The 21,284-nt window shown below is 36.8% G+C and overlaps 1 protein-coding gene across 1 annotated transcript in view; it reads left to right on the top strand.

Moving 5' to 3' along the window:
• The first annotated feature begins 263 nt into the window (after window positions 1-263).
• The window catches only part of LOC124076993 (sodium/glucose cotransporter 1-like), a 59,459-nt gene continuing 38,438 nt past the window's right edge, over window positions 264-21,284 (top strand). Inside the window, exons 1-6 of the mRNA XM_058571805.1 lie at window positions 264-374; window positions 9,941-10,045; window positions 11,486-11,545; window positions 16,288-16,392; window positions 17,906-18,011; window positions 19,213-19,293. Of these exons, the coding sequence (XP_058427788.1) occupies window positions 264-374; window positions 9,941-10,045; window positions 11,486-11,545; window positions 16,288-16,392; window positions 17,906-18,011; window positions 19,213-19,293 (568 nt within the window). The remainder of the gene's footprint in view (window positions 375-9,940; window positions 10,046-11,485; window positions 11,546-16,287; window positions 16,393-17,905; window positions 18,012-19,212; window positions 19,294-21,284) is intronic.

Here is a 21,284-nt window from a genome sequence, read left to right as displayed (position 1 = left end):
CTGAAGAGCTGAAAAAGGGGCAGCACTGGGCCTAACTTAATGGCCCAGAAGCGCTTGTCCTTCTAACAAGTTGGACCTAACCCCACCCAGAAGCAGGAAGTCTTCTGCAGCCCTGCCGGAAGTGGGCGGGAGGCCTGCTGGGAATACACAGGCTGCCCTGTGGCCCTTCCCAGGATGCCCTGCGAACCAGAGCCAGAACCGGAGCCCGAGCCGTTGCCCCCTCTTGGAAGCCAGTGCTCCTTACCTGGCCCGGAAACGCCACTATGGACCTCTCCAAAGGACAGAACTGGAACTGGAGTCTTGGTTCCCAGAACACCATAGACACACTGGCGATAACTTTTTACCTCCTGTTGGTTCTGGGCCTCGGCCTGTGGGTATGACTTAACTCCAGGGGAGGGCGGAGCCTGGGACTCCTGGTGGGTTTAACCCCTCCCTAGCGTTTCAGCACTGGGCATCTTGGCCCCTGCCTATGTGCATCCCTGAGAAAAGACCTCTCCACTCTTCCTTTGCTTACCCTCTGCTTACCCTTCCTGCCAAGAGTAAGCACGCTTCCTTATCAGCAAAGCCATCCTTCATCATCACCCCCTCACATGCCCAGCCACCCTCCAAATAATCAAACAGGTCAAATGCTCCTGTACCCACTGCCTGGAACCTAAAACCTTAGGTGTATTTCATAAGTACTCCTTGTTATGATAACATGATGATCATGATGATGGTAATCTTCACAGCCATTCTATGAATAACATAGCTTGCCTTCCCTATCCAGGAGTCTTTTTATCTGCCGGTTCAACAAATAATATCAAAACTATTTGGAAAAATGTGGATCTCTACTGCACACATACAGACTTTTTTTTTTTTTTTGGTTATCCCCCTAAACAATAGGTTATAACAATTATTTACATTGTTTTGGGTATCATAATATCTAAATTATAATCTAGAGATGATTTAAAGTACATAAGAGGATATTTTATAGGCTATATGCAAATGCTATGCCATTTTGTATAAGGGACTTGAGCATCTGTGGATTTTGGTAATCCTCAATGGATATAGAAAGAGGACTGTACTATTATTTGAACTGAGGTTCCAAAGGTTAAGTAACAACCAGGGAATAATGGAGTTCAGACTCAAACTTAAAGCTGTTGTCTGACCTGACTCATAAGCTTAATCACTCTGCATTGCAAGCAAGACACAAAAGTCATGTGTAATTTAGTGTTCTGAATATTACCTTTAAATTTGAGTAAGGAGATTGTATTTTTTCTTCTAGTATAAGGTTGTCTCAGTAGGGTAGAGTCATATCTCCTTTACTGCCATCTGTCCACTGAAGCTTAGCACGTAAGCACTCAAAAAGATGTCCCTTAACCATACCACCAAGTACCAGACATAGTCCTTGTTCCACTAGAATATCAAGTGTATATGAAAACTTTGGGTAGTGTCGTAGTATCTTCCCTTGAGTAAGTTATTAACCATCAAAGGTCTCTGGCTGGCCTGCTTCAGCAAGCAGGTGATGATGTCATCAGTTGTTAACAAGTGCAAGAGGTTTCATGCTAGATGGCCTCCTCCCAGCCAAAGTTTTAATGCCCATATAACCTATACTTTGGTGTGCTCCACCAGTTCACAGGTGGACTTTACAGTGAAGCTGGCCTTTGAAAATGTAATCATTGGACATTCTCAAAGGCTTACAATGAGTCATTTCTCTATTGGGCAGATGGACTAATGAAAACATAGACTCCATCCTATTAGGAGAACTTTGTACCAGAAGAAAAAATACAGTCGGCCTTTCACATCCAAGGGTTCTGAATCCACAAATTCACCTAACTGATGTTTTTTTAAAAAATCTGTGCTGTAAATGTATACACATTTTTTTCATTATCTCTTCAACAATACAGTATAACAACTATGTAGCATTTACAGTGTATTAGGTAGAAGTAATTTTTCTAGAGATGATTTAAAGTATATAGGAGTAATGTATAGGTTATATACAAATGTTTCACCATTTTATGTAAGGAACTTGAACATCCTCAGATTTTGGTATCCACCAGGAGTTCCTGAAACCAATCCCTCATGAACACCAAAGGATGACTGCATAGGCCTTTTATTCCAAATGGAAAAGGCAAGCCTGAAGTATTTATTCAGATCATTCAAACAAATTATTTTCTTTTTTTCCAGTGGCCTTAATTATTAGTTGGCCTAGGCAGGGACTCTGAGTAGCAAGCACCTCTTTGGGAATACTTATCCCAGTTCTCTTATTGTTTAGGAAGCCCCTACATAGCTTGCTCTTGGCACAAATAGAGGTTACTCTCTGGAGGAGGTCAGAGAACTACTAAGCCATCTGGTCACTTCCAGAGGAAACCTGCTATTTCTGCTCTTCTTCTGGGAGCCATAAAACATATGCAGATATCCAGAATACTTTGATCCTTTTCCTTCTTTATATTATTATTTTTGCTCTGGTTCTTTTTGGAAATCATATACTGTTGTTAGTTACAAAATATTTACATGTTCATTCTAAGAAGTGAAATATAAATATTTAAAAAATCTTACTCTTCTTCTCCAGTCCATTCCCATCTCTGAGGTAGCCAGGAACCATGGATCCTTCCTCCCCTTTCTCAGTTATATGTACATATGCAGACACATACAGTTTTAGTCTTTGTCTTCACAAAAAAATGGAATCATATCATACCCATTTCTCTGAATAACTGGAATAAAATAAACCTAGACTTCTCCCACTGCATCATTAAAAAAGGCAAATTCCAGATGATCCAAAGATTTTTATACTTTATTAAAAAAACCTAGAAATTATTAGAAATTCTAAGTTAGAATAATTACTCTGAAGCTTGCTGTTTTTCACTTCATGTATTTTGTAGAGTGCTACAAGTCAATAGATATAGATCTAACTCATGCTTTAATTAGCTGTGTAATAATAATACAAACGAGTACTATTCAGCTCTTCTCTACTAATTGATCCTTAGATTTGTGCCAAGTCTGTTTGTTTAATGTATTGTTGCTTATTAACTCATGTAGCGCAGACTCCCAAAATGGAATTACTGAGTCAGAAGAGTATGTTTACTTTAAAATTTAAAAGATATTACTAAATGGAAATCCCCAAAGGTAGTTGAGATTTTAATTTCTCACAGGCGGTTTTTGACCATGCTCTTTCCTCAAGCCCTTACTAGCCTTATTTAATTTTTGTTTGTTTTGCCAATCTGATGCATAAACAGTAGTATCTCATCGAAGCATTAATATATGCTTTTCAAGCTCCGAGTGAGACTCAGCATTTTTTAATGAGTTTATTGTCCTCTGATTTTTCTCTTCTGAGAATAGCCAGTTTATTGCGTGTTTTTGAATGAGCTTGTTTGGCTTTGCTTTTATCAATTTGTCCTTCCTTTGAACTACTGATATTTTTTCTAAACTATCATGTCTAGACAAATGTTTCTCAACCCCAGCACTACTGACTTTGGGGGCTGGATAATTCCATTGTGGGGGGTCCCTACATTACCATACTTTGAAGAATCCAAGACCGTTACCTGATTGTGACAATCAAACATGTCTCCAAATGTTGCCATTCTCCCTACTTGAGAACCACTGGTCCAGACCTGTTAATGGTTATCTTTTTGTCATTTGACTTTTTGTTTTCTTTAAAGAAATCAACTCTCTCTCTCCTTTTATATCTTCCATATTTTTTGCCTGGCTTAGAATCATATTTCTGCCAGGTGCAGTGGCACACACCTATAATCCCAGCAGCTTAGGAGGCAGAGGCAGGAGGATCACAAGTTCAAAGCCAGCCTCAGCAATTTAGCAAGGCCCTAGGCAACTCAGTGAGACCCTGTCTTAAAATAAAAAGATAAAAAGGGATGGGAATGTGGCTCAGTGCTTACACACCCCTGGGTTCAATCCCCAGTACCAAAAATTGGAAAAAAAATTATTCCTGTACTCCAAAACTGTACAAATATTATTCTAACTTTTCTAATAATTTGTAGGGTTTTTTATAAAATATAAAAATCTCTGGATCATCTGGAATTTGCCTTTTTTAATGATGCAGTGGGAGGAGTCTAGATTTATTTTATTCCAGTTATTAAATAAACCACCCTTTTACCACTGAATCGAAATAAACGTTTTCATGAATGGAATCCTTACAAGTACTTTAAAGTACAAATCTGCTGAAGCCCCCTATTAAACTAGGAAGTGAGTTTTTGTTGCTGGTGCCTTGGCTTGTACAGGATGTGAAATGTACAACTTGTGCAGTATGTGGCTTTATGGTATACATGTTTTGGTCTTTTGTTTCTATTAATTTCTATTAATTACATGTTTTAGGCTTTTGTTTCTATTAATTTCAGTCCAGAGATCTTTTAGGAAGTGTTGGATGCATCTTGCCCGCAACCTAGCTGTTGTGATTTGTGGTATTATTCCAGAAGGAGAGTAGGGAGGAAGAAAGAATCATGGATATATGCTTAAGTCACTTTCTTGCCAGAATCTCTACTTTCTGTTTGTTCTTTTTTAATAGAAAGAATGATTTCATTCCTCTTAGAATGTTTTGTAAATTCCAAGTCTCATGTACTACCTCTACCTACCTACAGCTGACACCTTTCTCAAGAAGAGTTACCTACGCCATACTAGGACCTTTATAAATATTTATTGAATGGATGAAGTAAGACTGATTTAATGTATGTGAATTTAGAGAGTTACTTTTTGGGTTTAAGGCTTTATGACATGAATAGTATGCCTGTTAAAATGCAGATACCTTGAATGGTGGCAGCAAGTTCACTCTTTCTATGGAAAAACTATTTCTGTCAACCAGCTATCATCCTTAGCTCATGCTAGTTAGGGAAAACCTGGAAAATCCTCTATATTGTCTTTTGACCATACCAGATGTGAGAATCAGAGTAGTAGAAAGGACTTGATAAATTGGAAGAACACCATAGTAATGACAGTATGACTCCCCTCCTGGAAGAAGCTAGGCATATGTTCAGGAAATTTGCTATTCTTGAATACCCAGTAGTCTTCCAGACTCCACCAGAAGCTGTTGCACTAGCTATTTGGGGAGGGGTTGGATAAAGCAATCTTTTTTTCACAAGAGTGTAGAGAAATGACCATGGCCTTACAGTCTCATAGTTGGAAGAGACAGTAGTCTCCAGCTAGGCAGCCATGACTCTCCTCTACTACAGGTTATAGCAGATTCTATTTCTAAAAAGAAAGAAGGGAAGAATGAATTTGGGGAAGAGTAAAGGTCATATGTTTGAGAGACCTTTGTTTTGGGAGTAATTTGGTTTCTTATATCCACTGTGGTGTTTTATTTTTGTTTTAGGCTGTAATGTCAAGTAGTCGTGCAACAATAAAAGACTTCTTCCTGGCTGGCAGAAATCTGTCATGGTGGTCGGTGAGTAAACCTTGCATGTGGCAATCCATTTAGGGAGCTGTTTGTTAACTTGCTTATTACTTTAATGTAGATGTCTTATACCCAGAATACTTTGAAATTGCTAAATCAGGCATGTCATTTAATTAGTGTTTCCTTAACTCTAAATTTTCTTAACCTGAATGTTCCCATTCATTTTAGTTCAGTAACCATTTATTAGGTACCCAGTGCATACATGGCATTGTTCTAGGTTCCAGGACATAGGTAGAAAATAGACCACTCTGCCATATAGAAGAGCAGACTCAAGAATGAGAGTAGGATACATATTTAACTAATTAGAATATATTACAGTGCAGAACAAGAAGTTAGGAAGAACATGGAATAGATGTGGCTTGATGGGTGATTAAGGAAGTAGGATTGTGTGAACAGCATTTGGAGATAGAGTGTTTTCTAGGTAACAAAGTGTGAGGGCATTCCATGCAGAGGAAACAGCATACACCTAAGCGTGGGAGGTGCAGAGTAGCGTAGGTGCTACTCCGATCTAGATGAAGGGAAGTAGGATTGAAGGTAGAAACATTTTTGCTGTATGTATGTTAATTTATTGATTATAAAAAGTGATTGGTCCAAGAGGAATGACTCAAAAACCCCCACAGTAGTGGAGGCAGTTGCCCTTCCTTAGCCCTGTATCTCTACTGGGATGGCTAGGGGCACCCAGGTAGAAGGAGGATGTCAAGCATAATTTATGTAAAAATAGACATACATTTCCCACATAGGAATTTAAGGTACATTTAGAAAATTGTGCAACAACCAGGCCCTTATTTAGTCATTTATTCTTTGTTCTCAACCAGTCTTCTGGCAAGAATTTGAGTTTTCAGGATAACCTCCATGTGTCTTTATACAAAGGAAACAGGAAAGCACAGTTATTAACTGATGGATCAAGCAACGTCAAAGAGGCCTTGCTTCTGTTATCTGGGAGATTTGGGGGACAGCTCTTTTCAACTCTCTGCATTATGCTTTAATTTTGCTTTTTATAAACCCAGTTTAGGAAGAGATTGATGTAGCAAAGAGCTGTTTGTACTGGGCCTCCTACTTAGTTTATTCTTTGATGGAAGATTCTAACAACATGATCTCCTCCTAGGCTATGAAGCCCCCAGTCTTTGATAAGAACCACACTGTGGTCTTATAGAGGTGTTTTTTGTTCTCAGAAAAACAGGAATCTAATGCCTATGTTACCTTGTATAACTGTGACACTTGTAATGGTTTTATTGATACACTTTAACCTCCTAATGTTTGCACATATTTTGACTTATCAATTTCTTTTCCTTATTAGGATTATTGTTAGTAAACAAAATTCAGTAAAAGAAATTGGGATACATGAAAAATTTTGCCATTTTTTCTTGCTTCTTTTGTTTTTGTTCAATCAGCAAAAATCAATGGATATCAATAGCTCTTGTCAGAGTCCCCAGTTACTTCCACATCACCTGTTATTGTGGTAACTTCTCAGTTCTCATCTTACCTCATTTAGCTGTGGCATCTGAAACCCTCTATCATCTGGCCTGGCTCTCAGGCTCTCTTCCTCCTTATTTCTTCAGCTTCATTAGATTCTGCTCAGACTCTCTTGCAGGTTCTTGCCTATCTCCTCATATTTTTAGTCCTTTTGAGAAGATTTTTAGATCCCCTCAGAGCTTCTGTGGGTCTCCAGATCCTTAGTCTTTGCCCTCTTCTCTCCAGTTACACTCCTCACTTGACAATTTCATCTAGTCTCTTGGCTTTAAATACCTACCATATGGTGTGAATCCAACTCTTTTTTTATCTGAAGTCTGACCAGTTCTCATCCACTCTACCTTCAGCTCCTAGCTGCCATCATGTCTCACCTGACTAATTATAACAGCCTCTTCTCTAGACTCCCTACCTTTGCTTCTCTATGTATTTATTTTTATCCCTAGCCCACATCTCTCCCTTCAACTCAATACTGGAGATGTATAGATGCCTATTTGACACCTGTATTTGAAAGGCTCAGCAGGGATCTCATGCTGAACATACCACAAAGGGAACTCTGGATTTTCCTCTGCAAATCTGCCTCTCCTGCCATCTTCTTCATCTCATTAATAACAACTCCATCTCTCTAGCTGCTGGGGTTCACAAACTTGGAGTCATCATAAGCTCTTATTTTTCTCTCACATCCAACATCCTATACATCAAGAAATCCTGTGACTCAATCTAAAAAATATATCTGAAGTCTGACCAGTTTTCATCCACTCTACCTTCAGCTCCTAGCTGCCATCATCTCTCACCTGATTGATTATAACAGCCTCTTCTCTAGACTCCCTACCTCTGCTTCTCTATATATAGTCTCAAAAGAACCAGCTAAAGTTGAGTCTGTTAACAGAACTTAAATCAGACAATGATGCCTTTCTCCTAGAACCTTCCATGGGCTCCCATATCACCCAGAATGAAAGCCCAATTGCCATGAACACCTACATCAGGCCACAGATGATCTACACCTCCTTTCCTCTCTTCCCTCTTAGGATGACTTTCCCCAATTCTAGCCAGTGTTCTCAGTATCCTGTTTCAGTGCCTTTCCATGTGCTAATGCCTCTGCATGGAAGCCCTCCTTAGATATCCCCACAGCTTGCTCTGTCAGCTCTTCTGGTATTCCTTAGCTCCTTTCTCAGGACATTTTACCCTGAAAGCCCTATTATTCAACATTCTTATCCACTTTCCCAACTTTCTTTTTCTCTATAGTACTTATTACTGTTTCCTATGCTATAAAATAAATCTACGATATATTGTTTATTGTTTCTCTTTTTCCCAAAAGAGTGTTAGCTTCATGAAAGCAGGAATAGGACTTTTTCTATTTTACTCACTATTGTATGCTTAACACCTACAACATTATACCTGGTCCTTAGTAGGCAGTGGACATTACTAATAATTATTGAGCCAGGCACGGTAGTGCACACCTGTAATCCCAGCAACTCAGAAGGCTGAGGCAGGAGAATTGACAGTTCAAGGCCAGCCTCAGCAACTTAGCAGGGCCCTAAGAAACTCAGCTAGACCCTTGTCTCTAAATAAAATATTTTTTAAAAGGACTTGGGGATGTTGCTCAGTGGTTAAGCACCCCTGGGTTCAATCCCTGATACCAATAAATAAATAAATAAATAAATAACAATTGTTATTACTATTATTATTATTGAAATAATGAATAATTACTTTATAATCCATCTTTTCATTTACTCATGTACTAAGAACAACTTTCAAGATTGATTAAAATAAATCTATATAGAGAGATTATATGTATATGCAGTTGCATACTGTTGCATTATATGGGCGTTCCACTATTTATGCCCTCTATTATTAGGCAATTTACACATTATATAATGTTTCATATAATGGTAAATGTAGTAAACATACTTAAGAGTAAAATTACCATTACTTGAGTACTTGTTACATGTCTCTTCTATATTTCCTTGCCTTTTATTGGTCACTTCTAAGCCTTTTTGGTCTTGTGTGCTACTTTATGTTAATATTTCCAATGCTGTTTTCATCTTGGTTTCATTTACCTAAAAGCCTTTGTTGGTTTTAGCTTTTCTTGATAATTTGGTTTTAAATGTGTCTGATGCCAATGACATTATAGTCAAATTACGGTTTTAAATGGAGTGAGTGCCTCCACTCCATTCAGAAATTATGACTGGTTTTGGAGGTATTTTGTTCCTTTTATATGCCTCTAGGACTTTTTCATTTTGAAAGTAACAGATGTTGGCTGTAAAAAAACAAAAATTACAGTCCAAGTATGGAACTTGAAATATTCTCCCCACTCCATCTCTGTAACCATAATTCTAGCTCCAGAAGCATTTTGTTTCCGTGCATACATAAATATATATGTGCACAAATGTAAAATACATACAATTGTAGAAATTATGTTTTATATATAATTTATAATATAAATTACTTATTATATAATAAATGTAATATAAACCATATACATATATAATTTACTTTTTTTGTATCAGGGATTGAACCCAAGGGCACTCAACTACTGAGCCACATCTGCAGCCTTTTTTACTTTGAGACAGGGTCTCACTGAGTTGCTTAGGGCCTCACTAAGTTGTTGAGGCTGGCTTTGAACTTGCAATTTTCTTGTCTCAGCTTCCTGAGCTGCTGGGATTTAGGCATGTGTTACTACATCTATCTTATTTACCTTATTTTATCACTTAATAGAACTACCTTATTCCTTCTGTATGCTACATTGTACTTCCTCACAATCATGTACCTTAGTATTTTAACCAGTCTCACAAAAAGTTATATTGTTTTCAGTTTTAAATTATTTCAAACAAATCCATACTTCTAACTACTTCTGCTTTAATTACATTAGTGGAGAACGTGACAACATAAGTATGGCTATTTTACTTTTTCTCATTTTCTCCTTTTTTACTTGGCTTTTAATTCATGGTTAAGGGAGATATAGAAAAAACATAAATGGGAATTCTGTACAAGGAATAATCCCTTTTGAAAAAAATGTGAAATTCACTGGGAGTTTGTATTTGTGAGAACTAATTACCTAGTTCTGATATGTACTTATCTTTTTATTTTCAGATAGGTACTTCTATTTTTGTTACATATATTGGCAGTGGCCATTTTATAGGCCTGTCTGGAATAGGAGCATCTTCGGGGATCGCTGTAGGGGCCTTTGAATGGAACGTAAGTAATACATTTTGCAGAAACTAATCTCCACATTTATTGTTGTCCAATAAAACTCAAAAACTTAAAAATTTGCTTGCAACCTTGGGTAACTATGAAAGACTTCTTGAGAAGTTGTGAGAAAGGAACTACATGTTTGATTTTTCAAAAGGATTGTGTTGATTTTCATTCTTAGTAAATTAAGAAACAATGTTTATAACCCTACAACCATAGGAACATAGTGAACAGAAAACTGTTAGGATATTAGGTAGGGAAAAGATCTTATTAACATTTAAATATATATATCTACATATATATAATGTACATATACAGACCTATATGGGTGTATGTATATGTACATACATGTGTGTATATATATAGACATATCTATGCATATGTCTTTGCATAATATTTAGAATGGGTTAAACCAAGCTCTTTGAGAATTCAGTAGTTACTATAACTCTTCTAAGTTATCTCACAGAAATACTAGTTCCAATCATAAAATATAAAATATTGGATTATTTATTTATTTAACGGAATATATTTGTTGTAGGAAATATTGTTCTTTTTCTTGATTTCACCCAATTTTAATTCATTTATTAATCAGAAAGCTCCACATTTTTAGTCTCATCTTTGTACTTATATTCTACAAAAAATAAAGAATATTTCTACAGAGTCAAAACCTAATAAACTCTGTTCTTCATCACTATTAAGTTCTCAGAATTTTCAAACATCACTTTTCTTCATATACTCAGCTCACATTATCCCTTCTTTGTAAATAAATCCAGAACCAAATATGTTACTTAATTTCAATTGTGTGACATTTTTACATAGTTTCTCTCACTTTTCCCTTAGTGTTTTCTTATTTTTAACAATATTTTAAATTTATTAAAATATAAGCCACCCTCATTCTTGGAAATGAACTCAGTTTACTTCCCCAAATTAACAGCCTTCTATAGACACCTGGCATGTGATCTACCCCTATAATCCCAGCTACTTGGGAGGCTAAGGCAGGAGGTTCACAAGTTCAGGCCAGTCTCAGCAACATAGAAAGACCTTCAGCAACTCGTGAGACCCTGTCTCAAATTTTTAAAAAAATTAAAAAGGCTGGGGAAATACCTCATTGGAAAAGTGCCCCAGGGTCAATTCCCAGTACCAAAAGTAAATTTTTTTAAAAGAATCTTTTTTTTTTTTTTTTTTGGCTTTTTTTCCACCCAGGGCTGAGGACCGAACCCAGGCCCTTGCACATGCTAGGCAAGCACTCTGCCACATAGCCAAAGATCATGTGCCTGAAAATTAAGTTATTTTTTTCTGAAAGGTGTATTCTTGGACCTTTATTTGTAAGTCCCAAGTAATGATATATCTATCAGGCTCAAAATTAATAGTAACTGAGCTTGCATCTCATTTAAGAGCTTGACCCAGATGGGTCCCTGATTTAATTGTTCATCTTCTTGATTTCAGACTATACTTATGGTCTTTGTTCTTGGTTGGATATTTATTCCTATTTACCTTAAGGCTGGGGTAAGTGTCCACTATTAGTTACTCTATTCTCTAAATATTTTTTCTCACAAATATTGCAAGTGTACTAAAAACATCTTAGAGGACAACTTAAACTTCTTAGTCTTTTGATCCTTGTACTGACTTCCCTAATCACAAGATGCCTACAAGACATATGCTTCCTTGGGTTAACAAACACCAATAATTGTTGGCTTACTGAATAGTTTATCCTTTAAGGCTTTTCTAAGAAAACATTTTAAAGTTTATTAAAAAATAAAACCAATTTAGGTTTTTAGAGAACAAATATGTTAATGATTGGAAGACTCAACTGTCAGAAGACTCAGCTGACTCAAATGTCAGTTCTACCAACTGGTCTGTGCATGGAATGTAATTCCAAACAAAATCCAAATAGAGTTTTTTGAGGAACTTGACAAATGATTCTTAAATATATGTTGGAGAGTATAAGAATAGCAAAGATATTGCTATCAAAGATGATACTTGTCCTACCGAATGTCAAAGAGTTTACAGCTGGGCAAGGTGGCTCACACCTCTAATCCCAGCAGCTCTGGATGCTGAGACAGGAGGATCATAAATTCAAAGCCAGCCTCAGCAATGGCAAGGCACTAAGCAACTCAGTGAGACCCTGTCTCAAAATAAAATACAAAATAGGACTAGGGATGTGACTTAGTGGTTGAGTGCCCTGAGTTTAATCCTCAGTACCCTCCAAAAAAGTATTAAAAGGCTGTAATAATTAACACAGAGATAAACTCACTGCTGTGATTTACACAGTTGTCCCCCAAAGGCCCATATGTTAAGGAGTTGATCCCCAGCCCATGGTGCTCCTGGAAAGTGGTTGATCCCTAGCCCATGGTGCTCTTGGAAAGAATCTTTAAAAATGGGGCCTAGTGGGAGATCTTCCTATCACTGGGGACGGACAGACCCTTGAAGGGATATTATGACCCCAGCACTTTCCTCTTTCTCTTTTCTCATCTGGCCTTGAGATAAGCAACTTTCTATGCCAAACTCTCCTGCTATGATACAACAACAGGCCCAAAGCAGTGGGGTCAATTGGTCATGGATTAAAACATTCAAAATTTTGAGCCAAAATAAGCCTTTCCTCTTCTTAAGTTTATTTATCTCAGGTTTTTTTTTAACAGTAATAGAAATCTGACTTACACACATACTCACAAGTGGAAGAGGGGCAAAAGCCCAGAAACATATATATGGACACTTATGACATTGATGGTATTGCAGGCAGATCACTAAATAAAGGAAGGCCAACTGATTACAAATTGGATCCCTACTCTACACAAAATAATTTTAGGTTGATTAAAGACTTAAATGTAAAATGCAAAAAAATATATAGTATAGAATATATTTGTATCCTTGAAATGGAGAATAATTTGTAAATAAGATATAAAAATTCCAAATTCCTGGCTGATCACTAAAGTACACATACATATATGAGACTCCAGAAAGCCTATTTGTAAAGAGAAAGAACCCATAAGGCGCTCTTTCTTGAAAAGATAGTACTGCATCTGGTGAGATTTTTAGTTTATCACACTACATTTCCCAAACCATATAGGATAAGCAGTGGAAAGCAGAATTCTTACTGGTTTGAGGAGTCAAAGGACAGAACTGAGGACAGCAAAGCACTAGGAAATTTAGGTGGGGCATTTTAAAAACAAGGAAACCAAAGAGAGAGTTAACCCCCAAATCTGAAAATAAATTTGGATGAAATCCTTGTCGACTTCCATACTACACAGGTTCAGAGGAAACCTCCTGAGGGCCAGACTTAATTAATTGTAGCTGGAAGATGGTGAAAAAAAAAAAACAAGCAGAAACATCAGCTGCGAACATGGGTTGGGGAGGGCTGACCATGAAAGGTTTGGAAGCTTCAGTCTAGGAAAGTTAATTACCTATTAAAATAAAAATAGCAGTCCCCAGAAAAACAAAACAGATTCTAGACACTGCATTATATTATTTACAATGACCAGTTTCCTACCAACAATTACTAGATATACAAAGAAGTAGGAAGATGAATGACCCACATTGTAAGAGAAAAAAATACAATATATAGGACCTGACTGAGTAGGTCCATATATTGATCTAATGGACAGACTTCAAATCTGCTATGGTAAGTATTTTTTAAAAAGTAAAGGAAATGTGATATTAATGAATGAACAAATAGGGCTTCTCTACAGAGACACTAAAACTATAGGAAAGAATCAAGAGGAATTCTAGAGTTGGAAAGCATAGTAATTAAAGTTAAAAATTCACAAGAGGAGCTCAACAGCAGATTTTAAATGACAGAAGAGAGAATCAATGAATTTTAAGATAATAAGAATTACCCAGGATAAGGAATAGAGAAAAAAGGAAGAAGGTGGAACAAAATCCCAGAGACCTGTGATTACAATATCAGATAGTCCAGCATGCATGTAATTGGAGCCCCAGAAAGAGAAGACAGAGGAGGCAGAAAAACACTTTTTTAAAAATGTTTTAGTTGTTGATGGACCTTTATTTTTTATTTATTTATATGTGGTGTTGAGTATCAAACTTGGTGCCTCGCACATGCTAGGCAAGTGCTCTACCACTGAACCACAACCCCAGAAAAACATTTTTTGAAAACATAACAACTGAAAATTTTCAAAGCTAGGAGGGCAATGTTCATTTACAGATCCAAGAAACTTTGTAAAAACTAAATAGAATAAACACAAAGGAAACCACACTTAGGTACCATAGCGAAACTGATAAAAACAAAAAGGAAATCTTGAAAGCAGTAAGGGGAAAATGACACATTACATTCAAGGCAACAATGACATATTTAATGGTCAACTTCTCAGTAGAAACATCAGAAGCCAGAAAACATTAGAAAGACATATTCAAAAATGCTAGAAAAAAATATTAAATAAGGATTTTGTATCAAATAAAAATATTCCTCATAGGAAAGGCAGCAGAATACAACAGACACTAGTATGGCAATATGTAAATCAATGGATGTGTAACTGATGTGATTCTGCAATCTGTATATGGGGTAAAAATGGGAGCTCATAACCCACTTGAATCAAATTGTGAAATATGATATATCAAGAACTATGTAATGTTTTGAACAGCCAACAATAAAAAATTAAAAAAAAAATATTCCTCAAAAATCAAGGTGATTTGGTAGGTAATGATTTCTTGAGACCCAAAATGCATAAATCATAAAGAAAGAAATTAGTTAATTAGACTTCATCCAAAATTTAAATTTTTACTTTAAAAGATGTTAAGAAAATGAAAAACAAAGCTAGAGACTGGCAGGAAATACTTGTAAAGCTTATTTACAATAAAACACTTATATGCAGAAAATATGTATGTTGAAAACCTCTTATAAGTTGATAATAAAAATAAGGTTTGAACAAATGTTTCACCAAAGAAAATATACAAGAGGCAAATAACACATGAAAAGATACTATAATTAATCATTAGGAAAGTGCTATTAAAATAAGATACTGTTGCATATTCATTCTTTGATTCTTTTTATGAGGTAGTCATTGGCTTTGACAACAAGTGTAGAAACAGAAGCAGCTCAGGAAAAATGAAGGTTTTTTTTCACAGGTCCTAGACATAGGAGGGTGTCAGAGACAGCATGCCATGCAGGACCACATGGGAAAGACACAGGATGGTCAGAAGGCAGAAGATAGAAGTGAAGGGATTTGGGGCTTTATTGGTGTTTCTATGGGAAAGTCAAGGCAGGGCAGAATGAACAATTTAGGATTGGCTAGCTTAAATAATCTCAATAGTTTTGGGGTTGTAGGGTTGATCTCTAGTTGCCTAATACCTGATCTGAGATGAATGAGCAGAGGGATATTGTTCCCTGGGGTGCACAGGCTAGCTAGAGGAAGTTCAGCTCTGAATTGGTTAATTCATATATCAAAGACATACTCCATGCTGAGCCCTTTGTTATCTTTAAAAATTGACTAGTTTTTGGAAAGGCAACCTCCCCCAAGCCAGAAAGATATTTTTAAGAAGTCAAAACATTGTTATATTAAAAAAATTTATATATATACAGTACACACCAGAATGGCTAAGATTTAAAAGACTGACACTACCAAGAGTGGTGCTTCATCAAACAGGGAGAGTTTAAGTTAGAACTTAAAGTAGACATGTATTGATTGGTAGATGATCAAGAGCACATAAAGATAGGACAGAAACTGGGACCATATCCATTTAGCTATGGTAGGCATATCAATAATTGTTAAATGGATATGATCCCAGTTTCTGGTCCAAGAACATAGTGAGCACAGAAGGCATGATCTCTGAATTCCTGGTGCCTTAGACAGTATAGAAAAAGAACAGTATCATTTGGGGCACCAGCACCTAGACTGGCAGTTTAGACACAGACTGTAGAGTCAGGTTCCATGTCCTTTGAGTACTAGCTATCTTTTTAGTACATGACAAGGTACTTGCTTTTACTCTATTATCATTCCATAAAAGTTATTTGTTGTCTTTAGAAAATTTAATTAGCTAAATTTCCTTCTGCATTCCAAAGATTGCACAGGAAGCTGGATTCCAAGACTTCTTGAAGACAGCAATATTGCCTCTCCTTATTTGCCCCATCTTGACTGGTGCCAGAGGCAGTGATCCCACATTTTGTACTCCTGGACCACTCCCACCATTGGCAACATCTCTGGGGCAAACAGCACTTTGTGAGCAAGGCTCATCCCCATGGATCTGCCTCTTCCACACTCACTATCTGATGGTGACTTATCTTGCGGCTTGTACAGGTGGTGACATTGCCAGAATATTTGAGGAAGAGATTTGGTGGCTTCCGGATCCAGTTCCTCTTCTCTTTTATGTTTTTACTCGTCTATACCTTTAGTATGATCTCGGTGAGTTATATGAAAACCAGCCCAGTAAAATACCCGCCCCCCAAAAAAGAACAAGAACAAAAAAGAACAAGAACCAACAAGCGGGATTCAGGATTATGCTTAGTTATCCCAATAGTTTACTCTGAAGCTTCATAAATGACTTGTTGATCTCTATTGTGTAAGGTAGAGTATCTAAGAGTACTTAATTTTACTATTAATAGTTTAATACTATTTTGCAAAACATAAAAGGCAGAGGCATCTTAATCTCAAGTGCAGATCACAGGTCAAAGAACCTTGGGATTATCCATCTAATGTCATTAGGTAATGTGCTCAAAAAAATCTAGGAGTTTCCATCTTCTTGCAAGAAAACTTAACCTCTTGAGTAAGACTGTAAGGGCTGTCCTGTTCAAGTCCCTGCTTGCCTCTTTGGCCTTACTTTTCTTATTTACTCCCCTTAACCTGCATTTACTGCCTTATTGATTTTCAAACACAGCTAACTTATTCCCACCTCAAGCCCCTTATACTTGCTCTATACTGTTTACAGTGTTTACAAATGTCACCTCCTTGCAACAGGCCTTCACAGATTTTCCTAGTCAGTCTCTACTCCATGGCTCTGTTTTTATTTTCTTTGTAATGTTTATCACCCTATGAGTAATTTATTTGTTTATTGTCTGTCTTCTCTGCTTCAGTGCAAGCTTCCTGAGACCAAGGACCTTGCTTGGCTTCTTCACTGCATTACTGAGAACTGTGCTGAGAACATGTTTAGCACATAAGGCACTTGATAAAATGTTTTTTAAATGATCAAATGAGTGGCATTTATCACACTGAAAACAAGGCTGTATAGTAGTCTGTCTCCTTCATTCAACATAGGCTTCTTGAAGACAGCTACTAAGTTTGGTAACCCTTGTGTCTTCTGAACCTGCTAAGTATCGATGACATGGTTGGAACTCAGTAAGCATTTGGTGAACAAATTTATAGATGAATCTTTTCCCATTGTATCCCTGGCTTTGGAGGCTAGAATAACAAATCAAGAGGTTATCCAGTTAAATGATGTGCAGATGTTTAAAAAATCAGTATTAACTAAGCCAGGGTTCAACAAATCTGGTCTGTAGACAAATCCAGCTAATAATCTGCTTTGTACAACTCTTGAGCTAGGAACAATTTTTACAGCTTTAAAAGGTTATAAAAAAATAGAGACAGTGTGTGGTCCAAAAAGCCTACAATATTTACCATGTGACCCTTTACACAAAAAGTTTGCCAATCTCTGAGATGCTATCCCCGTGGCTTTTTCCCAGTGGCAGAACCATAGTTTCCACTCTGAGGCTTCAGAATGGAAAAGGCTAAGTTGCGTTAACCGGGCAAATTGAATTAATTCAGCTGAACTCACGGGTAGATCTCACCTAGCATCCATGCAATGCGGTGCCAGTCAGAGACCATCTCTTGTATATGGCTTCCAAGACCCATTTCTTTCTTGAATTGTTGTTGATTCTGATGGAAAAGAAAGTGCAGTAAGCTGACCTTGTACTTATTTCAGCTGGAGATCAGCTATGGTGCTATGTTCTTGAAAATGATTTGGAACTTGAATATTTACCAGACTACCCTAGTCTTGCTGACAGTTTCTGGCATGTACACCATCACAGGTGAGGTTGCCCTGATTCAAACACTGAATCAGGATTGTGTGGGGGGGGAGTGATGGAAATTGAACCCATGAATCAGGATTTATACTAATTCAAACACTCTCTACTTAGTGGAGTACTAGTAGACATTGAGGCAGCAGTTTCTAGACCTTACAATTTTCCCTAAGTATATAGATCACAGACAGTGGAAATATTGGAGGGAGGGATACCTAAGTGGTGTTCTACTTCTAGAAATTAGATTGGGTTCTCAAGAGTTTTTCAAGGGGAATAATAGGGTCAATAGTGACCATGTTTGGGGCAGAATTGGGCTGTTACTTCAGGTTATCAAGTGATAGAGTAGGAGTACAGAAAGGGAATGAGGGGGATACATAGGCCTTAAGTCACCTGGCAAGGTCTTTGGATGGGATCTTTTTTTAAAATTTTAATTTGTTATAAATGATGGCAGAATGCAATTCAATTCATATTACATATATGAAGCACAATTTTTCATGTCTCTGGTTGTACACAAAGTATATTCAAACCATTCGTGTCTTCATACACGTATTTAGAGTAATGATGTCCATCTCATTTCACCGTCTTTCCTCCCCAGACGGGATCTTTTACATAGGCAGTTGTGTTCTAGGGAGCCTTTACCTAGGTTTGGAGAATGGAAGCTCCTGTCATTCTTTTCCAGACAAAGTGCTGGTTTATGTTCCCAGGAGTTCACTAGAGTACAAGTAAAGAGAATCGGTGGGAAGTAGAGTGTATTCAGTGGATCACAAAACATGGGAATAGGAGCTGGATTTTGCTTCTCAGGAGACATGTTTGGAGACATTTTTCATTGCCACAGGGGATACTACGAAGTGGGTAGAGGCCAGGGTGCTACTAACTGTTGCTTTTAAACTGAGATTTTTGTGATGAAGGTTGCATTATTTTTGCTTAAGAGATCTATCAGATTTTTTTATCTGAAAAAATTTGGAAGTAAAGGAAAATTGGGATATAGAAGAGCAAGCTAAGAATCTTATAAAAGATTGTCAAGGATATTTACAAGAGAAAAGAGAAAGTACCAAAACCAAGTACAAGTAGTTTAAAAGACACTGATTTAAAGGGATATAAAGTCTTAATGAAGAGAGATAGGAGGAGAAAGATGAATTGAGTAGGTGATTCAGAAATTACAGTCAGCAAAGTCAGACGTGTTTTCATTTCTCATTCTCTTTTTCTTCAGGTGGTTTGACAGCTGTGGTTTATACTGAAGTCTTACATGCTGCTGTTATGATTTTAGGATCAGTCTTGTTAATGAGTTTTGGTAAGTATAACTTAAGAAGACTGGGCATCAGAGGGTAGAATCTTTAAATCTGTAGCTGCCCTAGGTCATCAGCACCTTCATCTCACAAATGAGGATACTGAAGCCCTCAAAAACTAAGAGTGTTGTCAAAGCTTACGCTGAAAACTGGGGAGGAAATCTCTGCTCAATTCAGGATAAAGAGAAGTTGAGTAATAAAGCAGAGACAATAAACTCAAGTATCTGGCCTGTCATACTCATCCCCATTCCAGCGCTTTTTACCTGTTCTTCCTTTCCAGTTGAAAAACCCTTTCCTTTCATTCACTCAATTAAATACATTTGTCAAAGTCAATGGACTATTCACCCCAAATAGTGTGATTTCATCATTATTCCATCAACACATCTTCTTCTCTGATCCACACAAAATATTCCCACCCATTGTGCAGGCTGATGAATTTAGTACTTAGTAGGTACTTATTAAGTTATGAGAATAAAAATATTATAGCTGAGGGCTGGGGTTGTGGCTCAGTGATAGAGCGCCTGCCTCACACATGGGAGGCACTGGGTTTAATCTCCAGCACCACATAAAAACAAATAAAACAAAATAAAGGTATTGTTTTCATCTACTACTAAAATTTTTTTTAAATATTGTAGCTGACACAAGTTGAATATTATCAGGTCTCAGGTAGGCATTTATCTATGTTGCCTGATTTAATTATCGAAATCACCATGAGGCATAATTACTGTAGTTACTCCCATTTTACAGATGAGGAAAATAAGTCTCAGCTTGTTTATGAAATATACCAAGAGTAAGACACACCAAGAACTCTCTTTTTAATAACAAAACCTAATCTATAACATATTATAGGTCAGTAATGGCAAGGAGACACTTAAAATGGAAATTTCTTTCCACAGCTAGGGGTGTGAGCTTAGCAAGTTGATATGACCCCATGGCTCAGAGACTGGTCTTCCAGAAATCTAGAAGGAAAAGTTCTGGGCTTGGGTAATAGAAAATTATTGAAATAATATGTGAACACAATTTAAGGATTATAGTTTCGGAGAGTATATTGATGAGTCTCATGGAATAAGAACAGATATTATCAAACAGAATCACACAGTGCCCTACCTTACCATTCAGGAAGTATTAGTATACCATGAATTTTTCTCAGTGCTATGTTGCAGGAAAACAAAATACAGGTCAAACGTGATCCAAGGAATTGTATCATTTTTAAATGTATGGGGAGCAATGACTAATTTGAGTAACAAAATTTTCAGCTACAAAACACAGTAAACCATGTGTTTGTTTTTGGGCTAGTATTACATATCAATATTTTTTAAACCTATGAAGTCTACCCCAAAATTTGATAATGGTACCCAAATAAAATAAACTAAGGAGCGGGTACAATGTTCCATATAGTGTTAACAATTATATCTCTAGATTTTTACTGAGAAATCTAATGGGATTTTTAATGGAGGTATTCAGGTTAAGTTTTTTGAGAAATAAACTATTATAAAGTTATGAAATAATTGTTTTCTTTTAAAAATATACAACCCCTTATGCATCCAAATCAGTGTTGTCTTTCAGTCTAGTCACTGTAAGAACCCATACACATACAATTATATTTTTATTCCTTTTTTTTTAGTTGCTGTTCTGTTTAGATATACATGACAATAGAGTGTGCTTTGACATATTATACATACATGGAGTATAACTTATTCTAATTAGGACTCCATTCTTATGGTTGTATATGATGTAGAATTACACTGGTCTTATATTCATATGTGAACAAAGGAAAGTTATATCTGATTCATTCTACTGTCTTTCCTGTTCCCATCCTCTCCCTTCCCTTCATTCCCCTTTGTGTAATCCAATGAACTTCTATTCTTCCCTCCTCGCCCCTTTTTGTGTGTTAGCATCTGCATTATCAGAAAGAACATTTTTGGCCTTTGGTTTTGGAGGACTGGCTTCTATCCATTTACTGGCAAATGCCATAATTTTATTTCTCTTTATGGCT

Source organism: Marmota monax, unplaced genomic scaffold, assembly GCF_021218885.2.
Source record: "Marmota monax isolate L192 unplaced genomic scaffold, Marmota_monax_Labrador192_F-V1.1 WCK01_AAM20220418_F8-fsc00157, whole genome shotgun sequence".
Taxonomy (NCBI): domain Eukaryota; kingdom Metazoa; phylum Chordata; class Mammalia; order Rodentia; family Sciuridae; genus Marmota; species Marmota monax.
Note: the sequence above shows the minus strand (reverse complement) of the source record. Positions and strands in the feature narration are given on the sequence as shown.